This window comes from Perca fluviatilis, chromosome 7 (genome assembly GCF_010015445.1).
Source record: "Perca fluviatilis chromosome 7, GENO_Pfluv_1.0, whole genome shotgun sequence".
NCBI lineage: Eukaryota > Metazoa > Chordata > Actinopteri > Perciformes > Percidae > Perca > Perca fluviatilis.
The window spans coordinates 4,478,503-4,505,442 of NC_053118.1; the positions used below are offsets into that span (position 1 = coordinate 4,478,503).

Sequence of the window (26,940 nt, forward strand, 5' to 3'; positions counted from 1 at the left end):
GAACTTCCACCAACCAATGAAACGAGTTCTAGCCAATCAGATGCAAAGTAGGGCGGGTCTTTGCCGAAATGTCAGAGTGCGGTACCGGTGTGTTCTCTGTGGTAACGCGGCTAAAAAAAATTTAGGCAAAGTTTATCAAACTTGTAGCTTTAGTTGAGAAAGTAGTTAAAACAAAAGGCGCTGGGCATGAATGGAGGACAAGAAGAAAAGGGTGGAGACGGGAAGTCGTTTTAGGGAGCCGTGTGCTTGCTTCTGCAGCGCGTTTTGGACAGCAGCAGCGGTAAGACAGTGCTTGCTAGTCATTAGATGCTAGTCACAAAGCTTCGGTCCGTGCACTCTGTCATACGAGTACGTTACCGGCAACGACCGCTACTGTTAAGACTGCGACTGCGCCTTTACTGACCGACCGTGATACAGACAATACGTGTGTGCACGTTCATAGCGGAACGTGATTTGTAAAAGCTACCTGAAGCCCAAACTGCCTTGACAAAGCTGTCTGTTTGGAATCAGTATGGCAGGTATTTAAACATAACGGCCTTGTCCCAGAGTTTAGACGTCTAGCTATATGAAAAGATAAACAATGCAACGTTTTTAATAAATGTAAATAAAGCAGCTAATATCAACATGGACAAAATCTTGAAAGTACTAATTCACTTTTTTGATGATGACCTGGCCAAAGTAGTACATTTTAGTTTTAACAATGATTCATTGTAGGATTATGATATTATTGCAATATGTAAATCCACATTGACTCTTTATTGAACATATGGTTGGAAGAAGTAAAAATTGATCCAAAACTTTTGAAGCAGTTCTTTGTCTCACCACCAGTCTGCCTTGTTCTCCTCGTGTTGAAGATAGATTCTCCATTTTTGCGACTTGTTTCCAAGTGGTGGCCTGTAGGAGTTTGGTGAACAGGCTTTGGAATTTACATGTAGGCCAAGATCCTTTGTCTTGCCCTCCCGTGTCCTTTGTCTCTGCAGTCAGCTCAATCTGAGCCACTTTTGGTTAAAATCATTGTTTAACCCCCTGCTTGTTCCCAACACAGCCATTAGCTATATTCATTATTACAGCTACAGGACCTCGGGAGAACCGTCGTATAGTGGGCAGGCGCACTCCCGCGGATCTGCTCGCGTTCAATATGCGGGTTCATCATTTCTAGTTTAATAACTCTGGATTCGGCTACTAGTGAATGTTAAATTTTTTTAAAAACATGACGTTTTAAACAAGGACCCTTTTTTAAGTGTTCAGGGTGGTAAGTGTTGTGGCAAAATGTGATAAAATCTGGTATAAAATATATAATGATGTAACCGCCGCGGTTATAAAGTTATGTTAAAGCAGTGGACGTAATTTGCTGGTGGTTGTTATAAGTTAGTAAACTTCCAAAATTTGAGTAGTAACAATACCTGGTTATCAGCTCGTGCTCGTTGAGGGTAACGAGGATGAGTTTGGCTGTAAGGTTAGTAGACTATCGAGCGGTCAGAATCACGCATGGTGAAATACACTTGGCAAAGGTATTTATTTCCAAATAGTCATATTAATCGCCAGTAGTCCACTACAGAAGACATGCTAGAGCCGTGAAGCCATGCCACCCATGTTCATTAGGTACCCAGCAATACAAGTCAACTTTATTGTCAATTCTGCAATATGTGCCAGACATACAGAGCAATTGAAAGAGCCCTTTCAATTGCTGTTGCAATCTGTTGCAATGTTTTCCATGGCTTAATCTCTCATACAGTTATAAAACTTTAATTTTTGTGAAGCATACAACCCTCAGTGGTCCCAATTATGATAGTAAGTGAACGAAGTTCTTTTTCTATTTCAAACTTTTTAACAAATAAAAAACTGAAAAGTGGGTGCAAAATTATTCAGCCCCCTTAAGTTAATACTTTGTAGCGCCACCTTTGCTGCGATTACAGCTGTAAGTCTGGGGTATGTCACTATCAGTTTTGCACAGTGAGACTGACATTTTGCCCATTCCTCCTTGCAAAAACAGCTCGAGCTCAGTGAGGTTGGATGGAGAGCGTTTGGAACAGCAGTTTTCAGTTCTTTCCACAATTCCGTTGATTCAGGTTGGACTTTGACTTGGCCATTCTAACACCTGTATTTTTTTGTGAACCATTCCATTGTAGATTTTGCTTTATGTTTTGGATCATTGTCTTGTTGGAGACAAATCTCGTCCCAGTCTCAGGTCTTTTGCAGACTCCATCAGGTTTTCTTCAGAATGGTCTGTATTTGGCTCCATCCATCTTCCCATCAATTTTAACCATCTCCCTGTCCCTGCTGAAGAGCAGGCCCAAACCCTGTGCTGCCACCACCATGTTTGACAGTGGGGTGGTGTGTTCAGGGTGATGAGCTGTGTTGCTTTAGCGCAAACAGAACGTTTTGCATTGTTGCCAAAAGTTCGATTTTGGTTCATCTGACCACAGCACCTTCTTCCACATGTTTGGTGTGTCTCCCAGGTGGCTTTTGGCAAACTTTAAACGACACTTTTATGGATATCTTTAAGAAATGCTTTCTTCTTGCCACTCTTCCATAAAGGCCAGATTTGTGCAGTATACGACTGATTGTTGTCCTATGGACAGATTCTCCCACCTCAGCTGTAGATCTCTGCAGTTCATCCAGAGTGATCATGGGCCCTTGCTGCATCTCTGATCAGTCTTCTCATTGTATGAGCTGAAAGTTTAGAGGGACGGCCGGGTCTTCATAGATTTGTAGTGGTCTGATACTCCTTCCATTTCAATATTATCGCTTGCACAGTGCTCCTTGGGATGTTTAAAGCTTGCGAAATCTTTTTGTATCCAATCCGGCTTTAAACTTCTCCACAACAGTATCTCGGACCTGCCTGGTGTGTTCCTTGTTCTTCATGATGCTCTCTGCTTTACACGGACCTCTGAGACTATCACAGAGCAGGTGCATTTATACGAGACTTGATTACACACAGCTGGATTCTATTTATCATCATTAGTCATTTAGGTCAACATTGGATCATTCAGAGATCCTCACTGAACTTCTGAGAGAGTTTGCTGCACTGAAAGTAAAGGGGCTGAATAATTTTGCACTCCACTTTTTCAGTTTTTATTTGTTAAAAAGTTTGAAATGGCCAATGAATTTCGTTCCACTTCATAATTGGGACCCACTTGTTGTTGATTCTTCACAAAAATTACAGTTTTATATCTTTATGTTTGAGGCCTGTAATGTGGCAAAAGGTCAAACGTTCAAGGGGGTTTTTTCAAGGCACTGTATGTGCCAGACATACAGAGCAATTGAAAGAGCCCTTTCAATTGCTGTTGCAATCTGTTGCAATGTTTTCCATGGCTTAATCTCTCATCCACGTTACAAGCTTTACAGCATACAACCCTCAGATGTATCATAAGAGAGAACCAAGGCGATGTAATCACTATGTCTGTAGTAACGTTATGTAGGCATATCTATGTATAGTATTACCGTTCTCTTAATACATCCATGCTAGCTACCGCTAATAGCTACTAGCCGATAGCTCCGCCAGTTTGGGAAATGCTTCATACATGACGTTACATCCACGTTACAGGCTTTACAACATACATACATCCATCCCTCGGGTGTATCGTAAGATAACACCATGGACTTATTAATATAACACATGGTGAATTACAACCATTAGCTATATCCATTATTACAGCTTCAGGACCTCGGGAGAGCAGTCATGTGAGCGGGCGTTCATCATACCTAGTTTAATAACTGGATTCGGCTACTAGTGAATGTTAAAAAAAAAAGTGACGTTTTAAACAAGGACCATTTAAGTGTTCGTGCTGGTAGGTTGGTGTACCCCAAAAAAATTATCCGCTGAAATGTAGAGGTTTCTTTCGCCATGCAAAGTCTATGTGAAAAGTCTTTCTGGGCCATGGGGTGCAGTGCCACCGTTATTCGCTAAGCCAATGGTGGCTTTTAGACGTGGCGCTCTTCCTGGGGGCTTGGTCAAGATGTACAAAAAAGCTCATTGGAGCCATACCCTAAACCCAACAGGAAGTCTGCCATTTTGAATTGAAAGTTCGAAATTAGTGCGATTTTTGGCCATTTTCACATGTACTTTAACGAACTCCTAGAGATTTCATCTGATCGACGTCAAATTTGGTCTGCGCCATCTTAAGACGTTAACGATGAAAAGTTATTAAAAGAAAAACTTTTCGTCCTAGGGAAGTGGGTGTAACTTGAGTGTACATTGTCCAATTGGCTCGAAACGTTTGATTCTTAACAGTCCAACCCTGAGGACATCTACAGACAGATATTTACTAAGTCATAGCGCCCCTAGTGTCAACAGGAAGTAGGCCCAAAACTATAGGTGCTATACTTTAATGAACTACTCGGAGAGATTTCATCCGATAAACTTGAAATTCGGTCTGTGTCATCTAAAGACCTCAACGATGAAAAGTTATCAAAGCAAAACTTCGTCAAACGCTGTGGGCGTGGCTTGGCGGCCATTTTGAGCATTTATCGATGAACAAAGAAGTTGTTGTAACTTTAGTGTACATTGTCATATCTGCCCGAAATTTCTCACGTTTGACAAGGGTCCAGGCCTGAGGACACCTACAGACCAAAATTGACTTTTGGTCATAGCGCCCCCCGCTGGCAACAGGAAATCTACCTTATATGACAAACCTCATCCGATTTACATAAAACTAATGCGTGGCCTACGTGTTATACTGAGCCACCTCCTATACCTAACCACGCCCCCCTCTTATGGCTTTTGAACTGTTTAAGGTAGAGTCTTGTGTGAGGTATCATTTAACTCAGCAGAGTTTATTTTTGATTGGTGATGGTTTGGCCCGCCCCCTATTAGGGCTTTTTAATTCGAACTCCGAACTTAACTCCGAACTTAACGAAGTTCGGAGTCAAAAAAAAAGTAATTAAAAAAAATAGTAATTAAAAAAAATAATGATATTCGAACGAATATTAGCCAGCCCTTAATATTTGAACCTGTTATGGGCATTATTTTTTGTAAATGCGTTCGCTTGTAAACGTTGTTTTCAGTTCAGATTCCGAGGCTTTTTCACGCATTTCAAAATGTAACTACACGTCGCGGCGACGCACGTCTCTCGGCCGTGGCTCGGTAGCGGTGCATTCCCCCCTAATTCTCCAAGAATGCAGGCTTGCCCAGGGCCAGGCCAGCTCAGCGGCGTCTTTCTCCCGTCACGTTCCGCTGTCTCTCCTACCTACAACGGCGCCACTTTTGTGGAAAAAAAGTTGCTAAGTTGGCAACACCGCCCACACACACTGGCTCGACGCACACACCAGCACACGAGTATAAACATCAGACCACTTACGTAGGCTACGGTGAAAGCGCCGAACTTCCTGTCGAAAGCACACTGTTTGTGTTTAATCCAGGGTCTGACTTAATTTTTTTTTTTAAACTGAAGGCATTTAATGGTCAAAATATTATTAATAAATATTCGAATATATTCAAATATTAATATACAAACGAACTTCGAATATGATTTTTGGGCAAAAGTCAAAGCCCTACCCCCTATGCTTAAGCCACGCCCCTTTCATAACTGGTGACTCTGGTAGTCTTGTGTGAGGTATCATTGAACTCAACAGGGAGTTCCCTTTTCATTGGTGACGATTTGCAGTGTCTGAGCGCAAATGTACAATCGCAAGGAGCGGCGTCCGCCAGTAATGAATTATTTCACTAAATACTTTTACAGTTATGTACATTTGGCAGAGAGAAATTCATTTACAATCAATAACACTAAAAGTATGATATAGTATAATTATACTTCAGTTTTAGGTTTCCCTTCTGACTAAGATGTTTTTCTCCGTTTCCTGCCCAGAGACAACTGATTAAATTAAGCTTATCACTAACTCTGGTACTGCTAAGAAGCTGTGCATTTCCCCTGTCAAATAAACAAATAATGCCAGGGTTATTTTAATAAATAAATATTTTTTATGCCGTATGTATTACTATATAGAGATGGACACTCAATGTCGGTCTATAGTGATTTATATTCCGACTTCTTTTTCCATGTAATTTTTATGTGGTCCTAATTATTAACCTCCTATAACCCACCTGCATTACAGGGACAATGCGGATGACTTCATTGCAGCCCACCGTCTTTCAGACATGCTGGTGAAGATTCATTTGGATGAGAGCGCATTTCAAAACCAAGGCTCCATGCTGGGGCTTCCTCCCACACAGATGGGCTCAGTCCACGGCCGGCCCACAGAACTTGGAACAGGTAAATGCTGTTGCACCTGTCGAACTTAATAGGTATACAACTGTGCCAATACTGGCCATCCTCAGAATCAGTGATAATTCCTTTCTTGATAGGAGTTGGCTTTGCCTAATACTGCATTGATGTACTGTTTATGGACATATGGTTGTGCTTTCTGATGTATAGAAGAAATCATTCTTATTATTAGTTGTGCTTTCTGATATATAGAAGAAATAATAATAATAATTATTATTATTATTATTATTATTATTATTATTATTAAAAGATCCATTTTCTTTGAATTATACTAATGTACGTTTTATTTTTCCTGTCTCGTCTGACAGATCTGTCAACAGGGCTTCTGACGTTTGCCCAGTTTGGACATAAAGATGGAACAGATGCACAGGTACCAATAGCCCTTGACCAGTTGGCAGTTGTACTTTTTTATCTGTGATGATTACTTTTTCAGTAATTTATAGACTCAACCCTGGTCATATAGGTAATAATACAGTTCATTCTGGCTCATAAAATGTGGACCTTTTTCATGTGCATATCAACAAGAGCGAGTCATTTGATCCATTTTAAGGCTTAACTCATCATTAAAAACAAGTTAAATCCTATTTTCAAATATAGGTTGCAAGTTTGTCTTTTAAACAATGGGCAAAAATGTTGTCTTTTCCTGGGCAATTCATACAGGCCCAGCCCTTACCAGCTACAGCTGAGGAGGACAGTATGCAGAGTGAAGGAGTGGACAGTGACCATTTCAGTGGCAGTATCTCAAGCTTCCTGGCAAATGAGAAGCTCATGTCTGTGGACAGCATGAACAGCGATATCACAGGTTCATACATCCTTGATATTTGAATTGCAGAAAAGACATGTCAAATGTTGAGACATGTTGTGACATTTTTTTGATTTCCAGATGATGACATTGATTCGAACAACCTGCCTGATGATGAGCTGGAGCTGTATTTCAATAAACTGGTGCCTCCTGCTATGCAAAGAGGCAGGGTGGAGGGCCAGGAGATTCCTGCAACAGTAAGACTCTTCTCCTCTTTGAAACACGTTATACTTTACCAATAGTTTCTCTTACACCTACCAGGATTAGTGAGCTATTACAAAACATTCATTCAACTCTCATTCACTTAAACTATTTGTCTTAGTGTCCCCATAAATGTATTTTATTTTTCATAGCAACTGCCGGGTGCTACTAACAACATATCAAACCCAAGTTCTACAGAACCAGAACAGTATAGACACCAGTTTCTTGATGACTACAATCAGGTGAGCACATTACACCCTTACTGTTTTGTGCCCATGTGCTGCTTCTAGTTCATATGGAGAGGACTATAAATATTAAACCTGTTATGATAATTAAGTTAATTAATTATCGTATATTTGGACATGACCTCAATTATTTTAGCTGACCTTGATATTGCCCTTTGTGTTTTACATGTGTGTTTGTATACATAAGAATGTCGCCAACATGATGCCAGAATAAACATCAGGGTTTTCCCTACGATTATGAGACTTAGGCACAGCCCCTAATACCCCTTTCAAACCAGCGGCTCAACCAGCAGCAGCAAATGTAATTTGCAGCCAGGGGGTCTAGCAACTCTCAGTTGGCTTGCGAGCTGGAAAAACCAAACTCTGGCCGGGCCAATCACATTGTGTAGTGTGTTGTCTTTTACTGGTTTTAAAGGCTGCATTACAGTTAAGTGATGTACTTTTCTGAACCTACCAGACTGTACTAGCTGTTCTATTATTTGCCTTTTCCCCACTTAGACATTATGTCCACATTACTGATGATTATTTATCTAAAATCTAAGTGTGAAGATATTTTGTTAAAGCACCAATTGTCAACCCTAGAAGCTTTTCTTTGAGAAAACAACAAAGAACGGCACTGAAGTCATTCTTAAAAAAGGAAGATGTGTTCGGAGTTTTGCCGACCGTCTACGGCAAAAGTTTAATCTATCAGGTAGCTCTGCTACCTTCTTCGTTGCTCTGCTTGGTTGTAGCGCTATCCTATTGCGTGCTGAGAGAATTTATTTAGAAAAATACAATGTTTCGGTCCCAGACCTTCATCAGGTAAATCATTTACCTGATGAAGGTCTGATACCGTGGTGGCAAAAATTTTAATCAACAGAGGAAACACTGGGGTCGATTTCAATGTGAATTGCACACGACCAGGGTCTCTAACAACGGTGGCAGGATAAATTATGTGATTGGTTGGAAAGGAGGGTGTGCCACAGTCGTCACAGTTTTGAAAAAAACAACGCATATTTTGTCTGGCAGTGCTTTAAAGTTTGGTTTTCACAGGCAGCTTCAACAACAGCAGAGTGGAGCGGTTAAATTAATTCCCTATGAGAACAGTCCCCAGACAGTGAGTTCCCAGATGTTCACTAGTCTGTAGTAGTAAGTACTAGCCCCACTCTGACATATTCAGGCTGCTGAGCCTACCACAAACACGAGTCTGAAGCAGCAAAGCAGGGGCGGAATGTCAAATACAATCTTACTAAAATTGATATGCAATATAGGAAGATGTTATATTCATAGAAGATAATACATTATGGATGATGATAATCTTGAATTAATAAAAAAATAACTGTGCCTCACCTGCCCCTAATGACCAGTCACCACTCCTTATGAACATTACTGACATTTGTGTTATATATTTTTTCTTTGACAATATGCCAGTATTTGAGTGCCTCAATTCTTACATTGAGAATTATGGCCAATGAGCCACCATTTGCTGTTCGTTTTTTATTTAAGGGGCTACCGGAGGAGTTTTGGGATCTTTAGTCAAAACAGACTTGACCCTCTCTTTGTCAGCAATATATTTTTCTATGACCCTCCAAAATGATTGGGAAAAGAGATATGACCCTCCCCAACAATTTATTGATGCCTTCTGTACTGGTTTGCGCTTGGCAAAGATGTACAGATAGCCACTGTTTTTTTGCAGTCCTGACATACATGACTTTACATGTTGAAGTTATTTCTTAAAACTACCGGTTTGTAAACGAAGGGACATATTTCAGCGTGGATAATTGTGAGCAGTATCCTGAGCAGAGCAGTCCCCAAAACCAACGCTCAAAGGTGTTTTTTAATCCTCTGATTAAAAACGTTCTGTCTTGCAGTCTGTAGAGGTTGTCTCCCTCTGTGTGAGCTGTCAGCTTCCCAGGAAGTGACAGCCGCATGGACACTTCTGCAGAGTCCCCGCCGTTTCGGTTGATCAGGCCATCGCAATTTACACAATCCACGTCCACACAGTGCAGGCTGCAGTTTGTCATCTCCATCTCCAGAGCGCACAGGAGACGGTCGCCTGTCCCTGTTGCTGCCGTCTGTTGCTCCATCCTCTGCCTGTCCGGTCTTCCCTTTGCTTTCGTCCCGAGTTGGGGAAGGCATAGTCCGATGGGTGCACGGTGTACCAGGCCCTTCTCTCGTTTGTCGCTCATTGAAGTAGCGGGTTTACCAAAACACTTGGCCTCAAACACACCCTCACCTTAACACTCCTACCAATTTACGCGGCGTGGTTATGCGCACTGACACAGGGCCGAGACTGAGAGCTACGTGTAACAAGCCACTTTGAAATTTTGCTGTTTTCATGAATACAAAAGTTGGGTGTTACAAAAGAAACTGCAATTTAATATTTTGACTGGTAAAAAATATGCTTGGCCGGTGGTTCTTTTCATCTACCCGCCAACTTGGCCTGGTGAGTCAAAGTTAATTTTGGACACTGATTGAGATGCATCGATAATCGTTTTATAATCCCATCGTAGCCATCTAAATCGGCATTGAATAGTGAGCTGCCAGAGATTTTCAAAGACTTTAATTCTTAAGTTACAATCAATGCTGCCATTACTTTTGTGAATCATATATTTGATTCATGTCGAACAACCATTAAATGTTCTTAGAATCTAAGTGTACCTTTTGTGTACCTTTTCTTCAGGAGGACTTCCAGATGCCTAATGTGCGTCTGGCTGCTACAGGTATGGACTCCTGTCCTGCCAGTGATGAGGACACGGACGATGAGCTTGAGTCTGCCAGAAGGAACAGCAATGCTACCAGAACACGGCTGCTGCCCAGCACCTCCAGACAACTGGTCAGAAATAGAAAACAATAATGTCATCAGATTGTTAAACTCTGAGATATAATAAAATACTGGTATTTTTTTATTTACACTTTTGTCTTTGTCACTGTTTTGGCATGGAGGGGAGAGGGTCTTGTCTACTCGCAGTCCACTCCGAAACCTGCCTTCACCACACAGCTAGCATACAGTACCGTTTCTCTCTGCTGTTGTCTTTTCACATAGAACCAGGCTGGTTAAAGTTAACTTAACTGACCTCATGCTGTTCTGGCAGAAGTCTGCTGGAACAAGCGCTAGCATTAGCCAATGACAGCTATCGTACCTAATGGTAGGTGGAAAATAACAGCAAAGAAAAACAGGCTTACTTGCAGTTTGGGAGTTCAAGGTGAACGGCAATGCTGTAGATGTAGGGTAATGCCAGAGCCTTACTGCAGTCAAGAAGTCAGTGTGCACAGAGATAAGATGCTATTCACTGATCATCTGTTCATAGTGTGTGTGTCTGTGTATTTGGGTACAGGTTGGAGAGAGTAACCGTCCCAGTTTCAGGCCAGGCTTAGAGGGAGGCAGTTCTGATGATGAGGCTTCCAGTGGGCACGGCGGTCCATCTCTGTCTGGGATTGAACACAGACGATCTGCTGAGGGACAAGTCATCAACCCTCCTGTCACAGGTACACAAGGTGCTTAAGCTGGAGCATAGTCTCCTCTTTCCTGCACAGCTCTGCATCAAACACAAGGTCAAGGTTTTTATCACACCGGGTTGGGCGATGTCATTTCTGAACATTGCCTAAAGAACATACTGTATTCAAAATTCGCTAATGCCGCTCTGTGCGTTCAAACGTAGCGTTGATTAATGTTACACTTCGGGACCCAACTTTTTTTCTTTTTCAGCCACGATTGGCTAGTCGAGCTAACTTCTTGCCAGCGGCATCAGGCCAGCACAGAACATGCAGGTGAATGGTTCCAGTAATCCTACTGCTCCGAATTGTGACAAAAGTGACAAAATAATGCCGACATGTTCCTATTTACATGTTGTGATTTGTAGAGTCACAGCATGTACAAAAAACAACGTAACATGGGACACAGACGTCTTCTAACCATAAACAAACCGGGAACTATATTCTTAGACAGGTTGTTGCAAAGCAAATCATTCCGCCCAAGTACTATATTCTTCCGCCTGAGAATATAGTTCCCGGTTTGTTTACGGTTAGAAGATGGCTGTGTCTCATGTTACGTTGTTTTTTGTACACGCTGTGACTCTACAAATCACAACATGTAAATAGGAAGATGTGGGCCTTATTTTGTCACTTTTGTCACAATTCAGAGCAGTAGGATTACTGGAACCATTCACCTGCATGTTCTGTGCTGGCCTGATGCCGCTGGAGCCGTCAGACAGCTTTACAGCACGCACTGAGATGAGAAGGGTATGTATCGACTTGTCTAACTCTGGGGGTTACGGTGAATAAGCTAAATTCCCAATAAGTTGGCGTGTTCCTTTAACTGTTCCTTGGACCCAACCCTGGACAGACTTTCAACAAAACCACCTCCTTCTATAGCTTCAGTGCAAAATGAATACATTTAATTATTTAATTAAGACCAGGAACATGGTTGATAATTGGCGACTGCAGCATTCCACTGACATTCCGCTGAGAATGTGTTTTCTTTTTCATACAGTAGGATTGATTATTCTATGATTTCTTCTGAATTGATACCCAACGTTACATGTTCCACTTATCATAATATTTTGATTTCTGACCGTAGCCCATTATCGCTTCAATTCAAAGATATTAGTACAGCTGGTGCTTTGAGCATGTGACTGCATGTATAGATGAGTTTCTCACCACCAATGGTAATGGGAGGTCTCTGATTCTATTTTGTTGGATGCCTTTAAGGCGGTGATGACTTTATTTGAATTGTTTAAAAAAAAAAAAAAAAAAAAAAAAAAACTTAACAGTTGCCTTAGAGATATTGATAAAATGCTTCCAGGACTTAGAGACGTATAGATCATCCCTTTTACAATCTGACTACAATAAGATCTTAAAATATGAATAGAATACTATCCTTAATAAACGTGTTAGCAGGCAATTATTAAAGCTCAAGCAGAAACACTTGAACAGGGTCATGAACCAAAGCAGCAGGCCCTGGTGGCGAATTTTACAAGGCGTTTCATGAAAAAATAGTCATTCATGTATACTTGGTGTAAAATTTGGTAAGGTTAAAAACGTTGTCAATCTCAGGGTTTCCGTGGGGTCTTAAAATCTTAAATTTCCTAAAGTGTTGTGTCTAGGTCTTAAATCATTTTCAACAGGTCTTCATTTTCCTTACGTCCAGGTAATGCTGCCTTACGGAGCAATGTTGTTGTTTTTTTTATTCCGCGGTGTTGTAATGTTAGTCTTTCTTTCGTTTGTTCAAAACAAATTAGCTGTATTACGACTAAAAATGAGACCAATATTCAACTTAAATTGCAGGTAATCGGCTTTTGTGTTATTGGTGCGAGCCTCTTTCGGATTAGCCTACCACAGACATAAAACATGTTTTGTTCTTTAGGCATGTGGAAGTGCAAGTTTAGCTATAATTGGCTTGAAAAACTGAATTTAAGGTAAAAAGCCATTTGCTTACAACGTATTTGAGCCTACTGCTTCTAATGCGAGCGAGAAAGCAATTATACTGGGAACGCTGGATGTACGGGCGCTGGAGTCTCCTGCAGAAAGTGAGAAACATCTAACATGCTGAGAAGGGTCTTCAGCTAACGACAGCCAGCCAGTTCTGCAGAGTGTCTGGCGGTTCCAGCCCCGGCACTACCTCCACACTCCACACAACCAACCAGCCGAGTTCCTTCAAAAACTGAAAACAAAATGACTTGATTGGAAGTCTCCACTGTCCCCATGTTTCTGGAGGTGGCTCAATGGAATGCTTTCTATGGCTCGGATGGAACAGATTCGTTTTAACGAAGGGAATTCCCAAAATTACTTCTTGAAGGTGTGGAAACCATTTTTGATATTGCTTGATAAGACCGTAATGCCTGATTTGTGTGTTTGCTGCTGTGCTATGCCCTTAATCATGCACTGTGATATTCTGGCACCACCTGTTTTTTTTTGTTTTTTTTTTCTCTGTCTGTTTCTGCTTTTTTTTTTTATTGCTGTGTTGTCTAGTTTATTGTGTGACTGGTACAATACGTCCTTATTTCTTTTCTTTTTTGTTCTCTAGCTGTTTTTCCTGCTTTCTTGCTATTTCAAAGTGAAGGCATATATAGGCATGATTTGCATTTAACAAGGACCTAGTTTTGGGGGAACTTTAATTTTGTTAAGATCCGTGGTCTGCACAGATCAACACTCACAGTTCAGAATATGCATGTGAACCGCAGATGAATTGCAAAGTCTAACCATAATGGTGTGAAATACATTTTTACTGTCGCTGTTGCTTAAAGTAGGCTGATAAATCTCTATGGAGGGTTGCTGTGAAAAGATACAGGCAATGCAATTTTCTGTTCACGTGAACGGCGCATGTTAAAATCTGGTGCTAATATGGCACCAGTGCCTAAATGACTGGTATCTACTGGACGGAATAGCAACGCAGATTTCGGTGCCACCTAAATGTCTGCGCTGCTCTCTGATGCTCCAAAACTGACATCCGAAGCATTGATGCATGTCACGCTAATTAACACTACACTTGGCAGCAGGTAACGTTGATGTTAGCCTACCGTTAGGTAGTAGCTGGATTAAACGCGGTTAAAATGCTGACAGCTTAATGGTGTAAAAGTGTGACTGTATTTCACTGTAGAGGATTCCAACAGCGGGACGTACGTACAACAGTATGCCGCTAAACCTATGAGCGAAAAGACACAAACTAGCACTGGTCACTGCTGTCGGAAAAACAACACCGACATGACTAAATGGTGCATTTACTTGAAACTGGTAAACCTTGTGTTGCATTCAAAGTTATGGTAAAATCCCCTTTTCTCATCTGTTTTTGTCGTTAAGTTATTATTGTTATTACATCTTTGCTAAATTGTTTAAATTCGTCCCTTTTTTGTGCTGATTTGAAAATGTATCCGATGCGTGACTCAAAACCGTGATCCGATCCAAACCGTGAGTTTTGTGATGCGTTGCACACCTAGTCTTGTCAGTCTCCTCAAATCTTTAGGTGAGCACTTATTTGTTTGATGTCATTGTGTTACTCCAGGTGATGGAGGAGGTGGGGATGGGAGCAGTGGGAGTGAGGAAAGTGGAAATGACGGTGGAGTTTCGACCATCCCTCTCCCAACGACTGTTGTCCAGACCACGTATGATGTCCTGCGTGGGCTGGGGATTGTGGGGAGCAGTGCTGTTGATGAGGATGGCAGTTTGAATCTGCCAGGACATACTGAGGTAAGAAGGCCGCCTCTGGGAGTTCAGTTTTTGACTGCTGGTAAGAATCTCTTACAGTAGCGTTATGATAACCCAAGACTCTCATTGCCAAGTCTATCTCCACAACGCCTGTGTCAGCGCTGGAGTATAGTTGGCTACACTGTTTATCTATTCTAGGATAGGGGGAAAATGCGTGCTTTAAATCCAGGGATGGGGTAAACCATTTGCCCTGGACTTTTGAGACCCAGACCAGCCCACCACTATTTAAGTGAACAATGGCCATCACAATTTGGATGTAACATTCAGTGTTAACAGTATTTCCATGGAATCTATTGTTAGCTAGCGTACTTGTTATTTCAAATTCCACTTGTAGAACGCCTGGCGTGAGCACTTCGTTGCTATTTATATAACGTTACTAACTTCACAATTTTTCTGACGATTGCAACATAAGTTAAGCTCCTCAGCCAAAGTGCCAACTAACCTAACGTTAGCCAGTGACGGTTCCATTTTCTTTTATGCTTACATAATATTAGCAAGGCTAATACTTCCATAACCATGATGTAATTAAACAATTTGGGATTTTTGGATTTATTTTGTAACATGAGACTAATTCATGAGACAACGGTGTAGACCTCTAGCTAAACTGGACCTACGTTATTATAATGTAGTTAAACGAAACGCTTGTTACAATAGCCTAATATTGTCCCTTAAGAAGAGGGGCTTTCTAAAATAAATGTATTCAACTAGTGCACTAGCTTGTTAAAAAGTTGTCTACCACCACTTTATCCAATAAACAAACTATCGAAACGTACGCAGAGCAAAAGAGTTCTGTGAGTCTGCACTTAAATGCTCTTCCTCAACGACAGGGTGTCTCTCAGTTAACTGAAATTTGAACTGTGTGAACTAAATTTGAATTGTGAGAACTGAATGTGGAAGTATGAAGAGTTACATTTTCAGGGAAGATCAATCAAGTTTCAGAGTAACTGAATAAAATTTTGTATTTTTCAATTTCAAATTATGCAATTCAGTTTTTCACTGCAATTATTCAAAGTAAACAATACAAATTGAAACTGTTAATTAAATTGGGTGTTTAATGCAATTATTCTAATTGAGCAATAGAAATTCAATTATTTTCAAATTTCCAGTGACACTTTTCTGCCCATACCAGACCCTTCTACGGGGTTTGCATCTTTCTCACCTTTTTCACCCCTAATAAGTTAGCATCCCTGATTAATTGTCAGACATCTGTGCTTTATCTGCAGTGCGAAGGATTTATTCATGCAGTTTTGGGAGATTTCATACACAATTTAGTGCATATTGAAGACCTCAATTTTGTAAACCTTAATTACTTTGTTTGCCCTCATCTGAATCAGAATGAGATTTATTGCAGAGTAAGTTTTCACAAACAAGGAACTTGCCTTGGTGTTTGGCAAATACAATACACATATTAAAATTAAATGAACAATAAAGCAAAGTACTGCAACAGTCAAGAACATAAATATAGAATAAAGAGTGTTTATGCTATATACATTTAACATCACAAAATAGTTACCGCCGCTCCTTTAGCATTTTATGAAATGTCAAAGTCATAATTCCATGACTCTGCAGAGCCGTCTCCTACACTGAACTCAAGTACACCGAGTCCGTCATCTGCTCTCTACCCTTGGATGATGAGCGTCTGAAACAGTGACAAGATGTCATCACTTGCTGATGTGGGTCTCGTGAAATATGAAAGCTACCGTAGGTTGGAAAATGGCGTTATTGGCACTGAATTCGATGAATTTATTGTTTATCAGACCCCAGATGAGACAAGAAGCTTAACGTTAGCAAACGCTGCGGTCCCTCCTCTGCCTTTGACTCCCCACTGCAGGAGACATCTATTCCCTCAACACACTGTATACACTTAACTGCTTATTTATTTTTTCCCATCTTGGTGGGGATGCATACTGCTCAAAACCAAAAATAAATAATGTAGTAATGTTCCCTCAGCATTTAGTTTTGTTTCTAAACTGCATGTAAAATGAATGGTGATGTTATATTCTAGTTTTTCACTTTTACATCTAAATAGTTTTTTTTTTTTTTTTTTTAAAGATCTGCTGCTTGAATTACACATTTCTTTTGCAGATGGGTGACCGTGTGGGTCCTGTAGGAATAGGAGAGGCCAGCTCTTCTTTTGGGGCATCAGGGGGAACTCAGAGGTTTTCTCCTGTCAACTGGAGCATAGTCCTGGACCGACAGGAGGCATTGGTGAGTACAGATGCATGACAACTCTAATTTAACTATAACAGCCCGACTCATCATTTTAATTGGCCTATTGCGTGCATATGTTTATTTTATTATGATGTATAATATTGCTTCTTTTTGATTACTTCAAATAAATGATGGTGATACCCGGCTTCTATTTTAAAGAAGAAAAGAGCAAAATAGTAACCATCAAACACTCAAAAGATAATTTTGTGGAGACTAGGGCTGCTCGATTATGGAAAAATATTCATGACGATTATTTTGGTCAATATTGAAATCACGATTATTTAACACGATTACTCATTAACATTTGGATATAATGGATAGTGTCCAGGGTATAATCCGTTAGTGTCCTTTAACTCACAAAGAGTCTTTGGATCAGAATAAAATCTGTTTTACTGCTGTGAGTCGGTTCAACTTTACAGATATCACACATAACGTTACACAGCTAATGACCAGTTCCACAGACATAACACAATGTGCATCTCACATCACATGTTCACTCACTATGACCACTACTGTCATTACTAAACATTGTGCCGTAATATCAACAATAATGTCGCCGTCAGTGGGCTTATTTTGCTAGCTAACCTTAGGAAGAATCCAGCACATAGACGGTACCTTAGAGTAACGTTACGTGAAACAGGTGATTTAACGTCCCTGCTCATTTACATACAGTTTAACAACAAAACTAAATGCTGAGGGAACACTACTATGATTTTTCATGTTGGTTTTGAGCAGTATGCCTATGCACCCCCACTAAGCTGGAAAAAGTTTTAAACACTAAGTGAATACAGCGTGTCGGGGGAATACAACGTCTATAGACAGTATACTACAGCAGGGGGGCAAAGGCAGAGGGACCGCAGGGTTAGCTAACGCTAGCTGTTCCCAGGCAACGGAGTTGGTTTTGCCTTTTTTGCTCACCAAACGCTGCTGCCATCTTTACTCGCGCTGAGTTTTTAAATTCCAGCGGATGATATGCACACGACTTGCCTCTCTGACTGGCTTCGGGAGGGGCGGAGGGGCGGATGTGCGTGTGCGTATCATTCAGAACACAAAAAATAAGTGTTCTTGCAAAACAGAACATGGCAAAATAATCGTTTTTTCTCGATTATACTATTTTGGTGATCGTTGGGAGCCAAAATTGAAATCTAAATTCAATTAATTGCACAGCCCTAGTGGAGACAGAATCTGCCTTTTATTTATTGCTGGTGCAGCAATCTTTAAAAAAAGTGGGCTACTCTTAAATTAATTTAGGACCATTTTAGAACGAGAGGTTTGATTGAAATCCTTTAAAGTAAAGTTAAACTTTTGCTTTTGCTTCTTAGCACAGTGAGACAAAAGCAATGTTTTTTATGTGTGTGTGAGTTTCTTTGTGTTTTTTAGGCTGCAGAGTGTGTTCCCCCTTGCAACCCCCAGCAGCCCTATTTGCCTAACAGGGCTCCAGACTAACTTTTTGCCTTGGTTGCACTGGTGCACCTAACTCTTTAATTTAGGTGCACCAGCACAAAATTTAGGTGCACCCAAATTTTTCCTTGCGTTAATGCTGATTGGCGATACACAATGTATAGCTCTGTATTTTTTTACAAAGTGGGCTAAATGTTCAGTTTTAAGTCAAAGCCACTTTTCACAAGCTCTTTTGTTAAAACAGATTGTGATTAAAATAAAATGTAAAGACAGGATTTCCTTTACCAGTTTGAAAATATACAGCTGCAACACATGTAAATGAAAGTTATCTGAAATAAATAGCCTATGATATATAAAAAAATAAAAAAGCTCTGAAAAAGCTCCTTCACAACAATAACAGACTGATTAAAAGAGAGAGGACGCCCGGAGAGCTCAGTTGGTACATGTACAGAGGTTCGACTCCGACCTGCAGCCTTTTCCTGCATGTCATTACCCCATCTCTCTCCCCTTTTCATGTCTTCAGCTTTCCTATCAAAATAAAGGCCGAAATCTTAAAAAAAAATAAAATAACCGACATAGGGAGAGAGAGGGAGTGCGATGGACTGAAGCATATGCCATTCACAGAGTGACGGCTGACTCATTATGAATGGGTCCAGCACGGGTTGAATGCGCTTTGGCGGGTCAGCGGCGTTACACACGTCTTTTGTAGGCTATGAAATGTCTGTATCGTCACTGCGCTGCATTTTTATGAACTCTCTATGTGTGTGTACGGGGCTAAGGCTCAACCAAGCAGCGCGCAGCTCATCTAAATATTCATGACCATACCATATTTGGAAGAAAAGCTCTTGTTACAAATAGGGCCAAAACACAGGGATGCATAAGGGCCAGTAAAATATCAACCAGGCCATTTTCAGCCCAACTAATGTTACATACCCCATTAGGAGACCATAAGGAACAGTGTGAAATACCCTATATAATCATTCTATCATCGACTACTGCCATCGGTGAATGCGATTTCATTTGCAGATAGGCCGAAGGGAGTCAATGAGGTGACATAAATATTTTTTCCTACTACTATGGGCCAACAGTTAACATAGAAACGATTAGAGATACATTTAAATGCCCTCTGTAAATGGTGCCCTGCTGGTAGGTTTTACAACATGACCTACTTTCACTTAACTACGGTGCAGTAAAATCAATCAGATGTCCGTGATCTGCGTAACGACAGTACAGTGGGACGTCTGCCTTCAACAGAGCGACAGTAATAACCTAATATACCATCATTACTGAGTTTAAACTACATTCACGGTTATGTTTGCACTGAATAACGCATTCAATAAACAGAAACATAACTCTTGCAGCGCACATGAACAGATGCGCAATATTAGCTCACACATAAAATAGCACCCTCGTGAATTAGCCTGTTGCTCGTTAGAAGGTAGAGCGAGCTACAGCTGACAGGGGGAGAGAGAGAATGTATCACTACAGCCAATCTTGTCTTTGTGTCTTTGCTAGTTTAAGACCGACGCACTTGTCAATTTCCCGTCCAGCGCCCGCGACTAGGATTAGTGTGTTTGACCGGGGGGGGGGAGACACATCACGATGGTTGCTCTCCATCGTGATGTCGGGCAGCCATCACGATGGACGACATCGGCACAACCCTACCAATAACTACCATCAGTTAAACAATATACAAAAAACAATATAACCGGTATTTAAATTGACTATATGTAACTTTTACACGTTTCTGAAACTGTTCAATTTTTCAGCTGATGATCATAAATAACCTGTAACAGCAAACAAGACTAACGGTGAAAAGAACACTATTTTTATATAGTTTTTATTAATGTGTCCGATTTTTCCCCCGCAGTCACAGAATGATTTGCAGCAGGTAGACGGCGCTACAAAGCCAGTATCTGTATTCAGCCAGGTAAAAGGTAGCAGGAGATTTCTTTATATAGGCCTAATTGTATTGAAAAAATTTTTTTAGAAGTTATCTGCTGTAATTATGGATGATAGTGGGGCATGGCCATCACAGAAAAGAAGGAATTTAAATGAAGAACATCTAAAAGCTAAAAGGGATGAATGAAAGACAACGGGCGAAACTGAGTCAATCTGAGTTGGGCTTTTAACAGATGGAGACAATTATGGGATTGTAAATGATTCAAAAATGTCCCCAAATTAGCCCTCTGGAATGTAATATGTCATATTTTATTCATAAAATAACTTTACACTGTGCAATGTTGTTGTACGCCAGTAGCCAACATTAAATTACGTCCTCCCATTTAATGCAGACGTTTTATTCCTTTTAGTCCGTATTTGTGTTAGCCTACTATTTTCTTTTCCCCGTGTCCCCCTATACTTGTGTAAAGTGTCCTTGGGTTTCATGAAATGCTCTTGTCACTCTGTCGAAATATGCACACACGTGGTACGCTCAATAGGGTTTGTCACATAGTGGACCCGTGTGCTGACGTGTACTAACGTGTGCAAGTGGCATGGTAACTGGCCAATGAAATGATGATCATTATAGCGTTTCAAGCGGGCTCTAAATCAAACACAACTAAGCCACACAGCCAACTGACGAGACGCAGTGCTCCACAAAATAAACAAAATATTGCATACTTATTGCAAGCGATATATTGCGATAACGATATTGAGTCGATATATCTTGCACCCCTAGATATAATATTGCGCAACGTGATATTGCGATAATGATATTGAGTCGATATATCTTGCACCCCTAGTTGGTTGCTACAATAATCTCTTAATGCTTTGGCTCGTGACACAGTGACAGGGATACCAGGTTTTGCTCACGAGACATCCAAAGAAGGCTTAGTTACCGTATGCAACACTTGAAATGCAACAATACATCAGTAACGCATTCTCTTATTGTAAATGAAGGATTTTCTGTCTGAGCAAAATACTATGTGACCTCCCTGTAATGCTAACTCAGTGATCTACAGTGGGCAATAAAACACCGTAAAGAAAAGATCTTTGGTAAAAGCGCCACCGTTTTTGTCCAAAGCGGCTGCTGGAATCAACCCAAACTAAAAGTTACATATAGCCACTTTTAAAAAAGAAATTTAAAAAGCTTGTTGCGTAGTTAAAGAAAAATAGGCTATAGAATCTATTTCTTAACTGCGCTAGCAAGTTGGGTTTTAAGGGCTATAGCAATGAAGACCAGCGGGTTAAAAAGAACATAAACCAGTATCCCTGCTATGGGCTTTGGCACAACTACTCCTATTGGCAAAGTGCATGGAGAAGGCAATCTTGAAGATGCAATCTCCAAGTATTAACTAGACATCAAGAGTGTGGCAGCTCCACTGTAAAGTCCTTACTGTAGTGGATGGAAGATGTAATATTGCACATTTAAAGGGATACTTTGCTGATTTCAATCCAGTTTTATGTCATGTTTGTGTAGGTGGTGTGTTTAGTAGGTGTGGTACGGTTCACAAAACCCACGGTTCGGTTCGTATCACGGTTTTCGGTTCTGTACGATTCTTTTCTTTTTAATCTTTAACACATATACTTCAGCATTAAATAAGTATATAGTTATCTCATGTAATCATGCACAAACTGAATTTGACTTGATTTTAAGCACATTATTGGGACGATCTGAGGAAAGCTAGCTGAGATTTTGATACAGCAAGAGGGAAGACATTGATTTCGACAAGCTTTTCATTTATTTGGCAAAAAAAGGAGAATGTGTATTGCCATCTACAGGGAACTTATGTGCACATTTAGCACAGATTGAAATATTACAGAATATCAATTGAAATAACTTGCATTTATCAAACTGCCAACTTTAGTGTAGCTCTTGCAAAAATGTATCCTTTAAAAGAAAAAGAGCGGAACTCTTAAAGCTCCGTCTTTTAAATAAGTCAGAATACGTTAAACATAAAAACAGTTTACGGTGTTAATTTCCTATTCTGGGCTGGGACACATTCATACGGTTTGATAAAGTACTTATTGGACTTGAACTTATCATTGCACTTACAATAACGAGCGTAGCTGTCAGGTCCTCCTGTATGTCTCCTCTCCGTTTTTTCCTGCTTCCACCGTGTGTGTTTGTGTGTGTGCGCGTCAGTCGTGGGGAGAACTGAGCAGCCTCGCCCGCTGCAGAGACCCCACAGGATTTAAACTGCAGCCACTTCATCGACTTCAGAGTGTAAAAACGTTACAGCGTACATTGATGTTAAAATGTATACAGGTTGGCAGGACGGCCTGAAATGTTTTGTTGGTAACTTGTCCACACCTCTTCTTTCGCGCAAAAGGGAAACACACTGTCTGAGGTCACATACGGGCACAAGGCTACATTGCACATGCGTCGAACTATGCGGCACACACGCTCCGAACCGAGACAAGCGGATCAAGTGGTTTGGATGTTTTTTCATGAACCGTACCGCCCCTAGTGTTTAGTGAATGGCGTGTGCCTTCCTTCCATGGCACCAGTGCACAGAGCTCGGATTAGCTGAGGCTCAGCGGACCTTTGGGACCCATTTCAAGTTGTTTGCCGGATTTCTGCAGACCATGGCTGCTCCGAGCTTTGTTCACTGGCACCACTTAAGGAAGGTGCACACACCGTTACTGCCCACACTGTCATGACACAGCGGTGGATTGAATCCAGGGGAAAAAAAACCATTTTCAAATGAGTTTAAAATGAACATGATGTGAGGGATTGTTTTCTGCAGAGTACATACAAAATCCCACCAGGCATATTCATGAGCCAGCTATGGTTTTTGAGCAATGCTGGGTCAAAGCTACTTGCTCTGTGCTTGCTTTGCTGACAAATATGAAAAAGAACAAAAACTGAATTAATTAAATTTTTACCGATACCCTTAATATTTGAATTCTAAAATCTCTTTTCTTTTTGAGTCTCAGACTGACCCTCACTTTCCTCCTGAACTGTCTCATCTGGCTTCTGTCCTTGGCCTAGGTGCACTTTTTTTTTTTTTTTTTTTTTTTTTAAGTCAGAACTTTAATAGTCATCAAACTTTAACAGTTCTCACACACACACACACACAAAGCTGGACGGCATAGGTGGTATGTAGATTGATGCACATAATTCAAACCAGAGCCCAACTACTTATACCCCTTAGTGATTCAATAATGGGTGCTAATTTTAATCCCTGTGACAAACGCACATTCATTTACCTCCTGATTAACGGCAATTAGTCGCTCAATTAATGTTATTCACCTGTTGCCTCCATACTGGATTTTGCTTGGTATAAGCTCATCAAAGCTTTGGCTGATAAAACATCAATAGCTTTGTCATAAAAAAAAAAAGCTTTTGAGTTAGATGGGCAGGGAAAACCATGATAATTGGTGTTCAGACACAAATATCAATATCAATATCAGTTTTATTGATAGTATCAAATCATAAGAGTTATCTCGAGACACTTTACAGATAGAGTAGGTCTAGACCACACTCTATAATTTACAAAGCCCCAACAATTACAGTAATTCCCTCAAGAGCAAGCATTAGCAGTAGCTATTGCGACAGTGGCAAGGAAAAACTCCCTTTTAGGAAGAAACCTCGGCAGACCCACACTCTTGGTAGGCGGTGTCTGACGGGGCCGGTTGGGGGCGTGATGAACAGTGGCAAATAATGGTCACATTAAAGATAATGGAACAGTGACTTCGAAGGTAGTCGTTGTAGTTCATGTCATAGCAGGGCACATCGTGTCATACTGAGTAGTGCAGTCTCCTATACCGGATCCTGACTACTCTGTGCGTATGAACATCCAAACAAATTTACATTGTTATGCAGTCTCTATACCTTCTGTCATCCAACCCACCCTCAGGTGCTCCTGCCAGAATCCAATGACGAACAGGATGATGATGGAGTAGATGAGCCTGATGGTGCCAGACCTTCTTTGGGCTTAAGGGGAGGGCCTTGTGGTGATGTGACTGCTGCGGAGTCCTCAGGCACTACCAGTGAGGATGACAACAATCCCCTTTCTACCTCTCTGGAGCCCAAGTATTTCTCCCAGAGCTTCCACCAGGAACAGGAAGATTCAGATGATGGGTGGAACAATTGCCCAGACGAGCTGGAGTTTCAACAAGGTTGGCTTTATCTTTGATGTTTAGATCAGACATATGGAGTTGATAAAAGGTGATGAAACTTAACACATTTTGTTTAGAGATGCACAGATTGCAATTTTCTTGACCATTTCCGATCTTTTTAAAATGCCGACCAGCCGATTCCGATTTTGCCTCTCCACAAATTTCTTTTTAAAGGTCCCATGGCATGAAAATTTCACTTTGAGGTTTTTTAACATATGTGTTTCCCCCAGCCTGCCTATGGTCCCCCATTGGCTAGAAATGGTGATAGGTGTAAACCGAGCCCTGGGTATCCTGCTCTGCCTTTGAGAAAATGAAAGCTCAGATGGGCCGATCTGGAATCTTGCTCCTTATGAGGTCATAAGGAGCAAGGTTACCTCCCCTTTCTCTGCTTTGCCCGCCCAGAGAATTTGGCCCACCCATGAGAGAGAGACATCATGGCTTTCAAACGAGCAAAGTGGCAGTTGGTCAAGGCCACACCCCCACCCTCCACCTTGCCCCCCCCCTCTCTCCTCCTCATTGGCTACAGACACAGAAATGGCACATCCTAAGGAAAGCTCATTGTGGGACTGGCTCTAGTATCTGTAATTCTGCACCAAGGCTGAATTTCGGGAAAGAGACTTCAGATACAGTATTATGGGACCACTAAGGCCTATATAAAAGCATCCAAAGAGCATCATGTCATGGGACTTTTAAGAACTAGAATTGACAGCATAAGCAAACAATTTTGTAAACTTTATTTAATAGAAAATGTAATGGTATCTGCACAATTAAACTATTAAATTCGACATTTAAACATTTTCTCCAAAACTGCACCAGGTTACAGGACCTTCTCTCACTCAACTCAAACAAATAAAAAAGGCTTCCATGTTACCGGACAGAGCTTTTTTTTTTTTGTATAAATAAAATCCAACAAGATTTCTTTGTATATCCCACTTTACCTAACATGTTTTACTTTCCCAAGAAAACAGGTGTATGTAGGCCTATTATAGTCAACTATTTATCATCTATCCAGGGCTCCAGACTGCGACCAAATGGATTTTGCTACCATTTTTTGAGTGAGAGTACGTTTTACAACTACTCTCATGTTTTTTTTTTTTAGATTTCATGTTAAAAAAGAAAAGTCTGCCAGAGTTGGCCAATGTGTATGAGGGTTTGTGAGTGAGTAGTCAACTGTGTGACGAAAGTCATCTACACTCGTGTTTCTTGCTTTTATGATGTCACACGCATCATCCATAAAAGACAACCATGGTGAAACATGCACATGCTGTTGCACAGTGCTGTTGTTACCATGTTTCCGTTTAAAATCATGATGTTGCAGACCATAATCCATTTATTAGTGATGATCCGCAGCCGGAGTTCATCCATTTTGTTTGCTGAAGACCGTACGTTGGCGCGGAAAATGCTGCACTGACTAAGGAGTTAACCTTAGCCTAACGTTAGCATGCCTCTCTCAGAACACTACATTGTCAAAATACTCAATTTCTACATTAAAAATCGCACTTAAGTAAAAGTACACACATATTGGCATCAAAATATAAGTAGCCAACTGAAAGTAAAAGTACTACTCATTATCCAGAATGCCAAATTTGAGATTCATATATATTAGATTCCTGAATTATAATTGGTGATGCTTTCATGTGTTCAAATGTTGCAGCTGGAAAAGATGGGGATTCATTATTTTATATTCTGCTCGGTAGTTTAATTTAGAATACATTATAATTTATTAGTTGATTATATTTGTTATTAATAATCTTAATCTGCAAAGTAACTAGAGCTATAAAGTAGCACAAAAGAAGAAAGTATTGCACTATACAATTTTGAGTTGTACTTTACTTGAGTCAATGTGCTAGGTTACATTCTCCCACTGGTATTTGCGAGTGCAAGCAGGAGTAGAACCCACACACAAATGAAGAGAGACTGGAGATTTTGGAGACTGGAGATTTTGGACACTTGAACAAATTTTTCCCCTGGAAATAGCCTGGTCCCAAATAGCAACGTGTTGCAAATGACCCTTCTACTCTTGCATTGCTAGGGAACGCAACTATGTCATGGCATGTATTGCACAGGACACAAGGAATCCCGGTGTTGGAGAGCAGTTCCCAAGAAAGCTGCAAGTAGAAATACCACAGGCCAAGCTTTCGTCCCGTTGCGCACAGGCACGTTCTCAACGGGCACTGCACTAGTTGAAATAAAGCAACAACAAAAAAATAAATTCTGTTTTCATTCAATTGTAACTGATAATAATGTACCATAAAACCATGATATTTTCTATGACAGTTATTGTGAAAATCTCATACCATTGCAACACAAGTGTTGCTGTCTGTGCCACGTACCGTAAAACCATCATGCAACACGTATGGTCAATAAGCTGACAACCGGCCGGGTTCGACTGCTGCATCTCTTAATTCTGTTTTATAGTGTATTAACAGCATTGCTCGTCTCTTCAGGTGCCAATGCCACTCATAATGTTGTGTACCAGAATGAAGAAGGGCAGTGGGTGACAGACCTGGCATATTACTCCTCCTTTGAGAAAGAGGTTGATGGGAAGGCATCCGAGAATGTTGGCCAGTTTCAGACTGAGAACTTTGTTCCTGCCTGTATGTACAAA

At 40.8% G+C, this 26,940-nt stretch overlaps 1 protein-coding gene across 7 annotated transcripts in view; it reads left to right on the forward strand.

The window, feature by feature from the left end:
- Window positions 1–26,940, forward strand: part of cep192 (centrosomal protein 192) — a 97,304-nt gene that overhangs the window by 4,497 nt on the left and 65,867 nt on the right. For 4 of the 7 annotated variants that reach the window (XM_039806970.1, XM_039806965.1, XM_039806966.1 and 1 more), the window contains exons 4-14: window positions 6,055–6,212; window positions 6,533–6,594; window positions 6,885–7,026; window positions 7,108–7,223; window positions 7,380–7,469; window positions 10,135–10,287; window positions 10,790–10,949; window positions 14,452–14,636; window positions 16,740–16,862; window positions 24,071–24,332; window positions 26,780–26,929. In XM_039806970.1, coding sequence (XP_039662904.1) covers window positions 6,055–6,212; window positions 6,533–6,594; window positions 6,885–7,026; window positions 7,108–7,223; window positions 7,380–7,469; window positions 10,135–10,287; window positions 10,790–10,949; window positions 14,452–14,636; window positions 16,740–16,862; window positions 24,071–24,332; window positions 26,780–26,929 — 1,601 coding nt within the window. The remainder of the gene's footprint in view (window positions 1–6,054; window positions 6,213–6,532; window positions 6,595–6,884; window positions 7,027–7,107; window positions 7,224–7,379; window positions 7,470–10,134; window positions 10,288–10,789; window positions 10,950–14,451; window positions 14,637–16,739; window positions 16,863–24,070; window positions 24,333–26,779; window positions 26,930–26,940) is intronic. The other 3 variants (XM_039806967.1, XM_039806971.1, XM_039806969.1) reach the window with 2 other exon arrangements.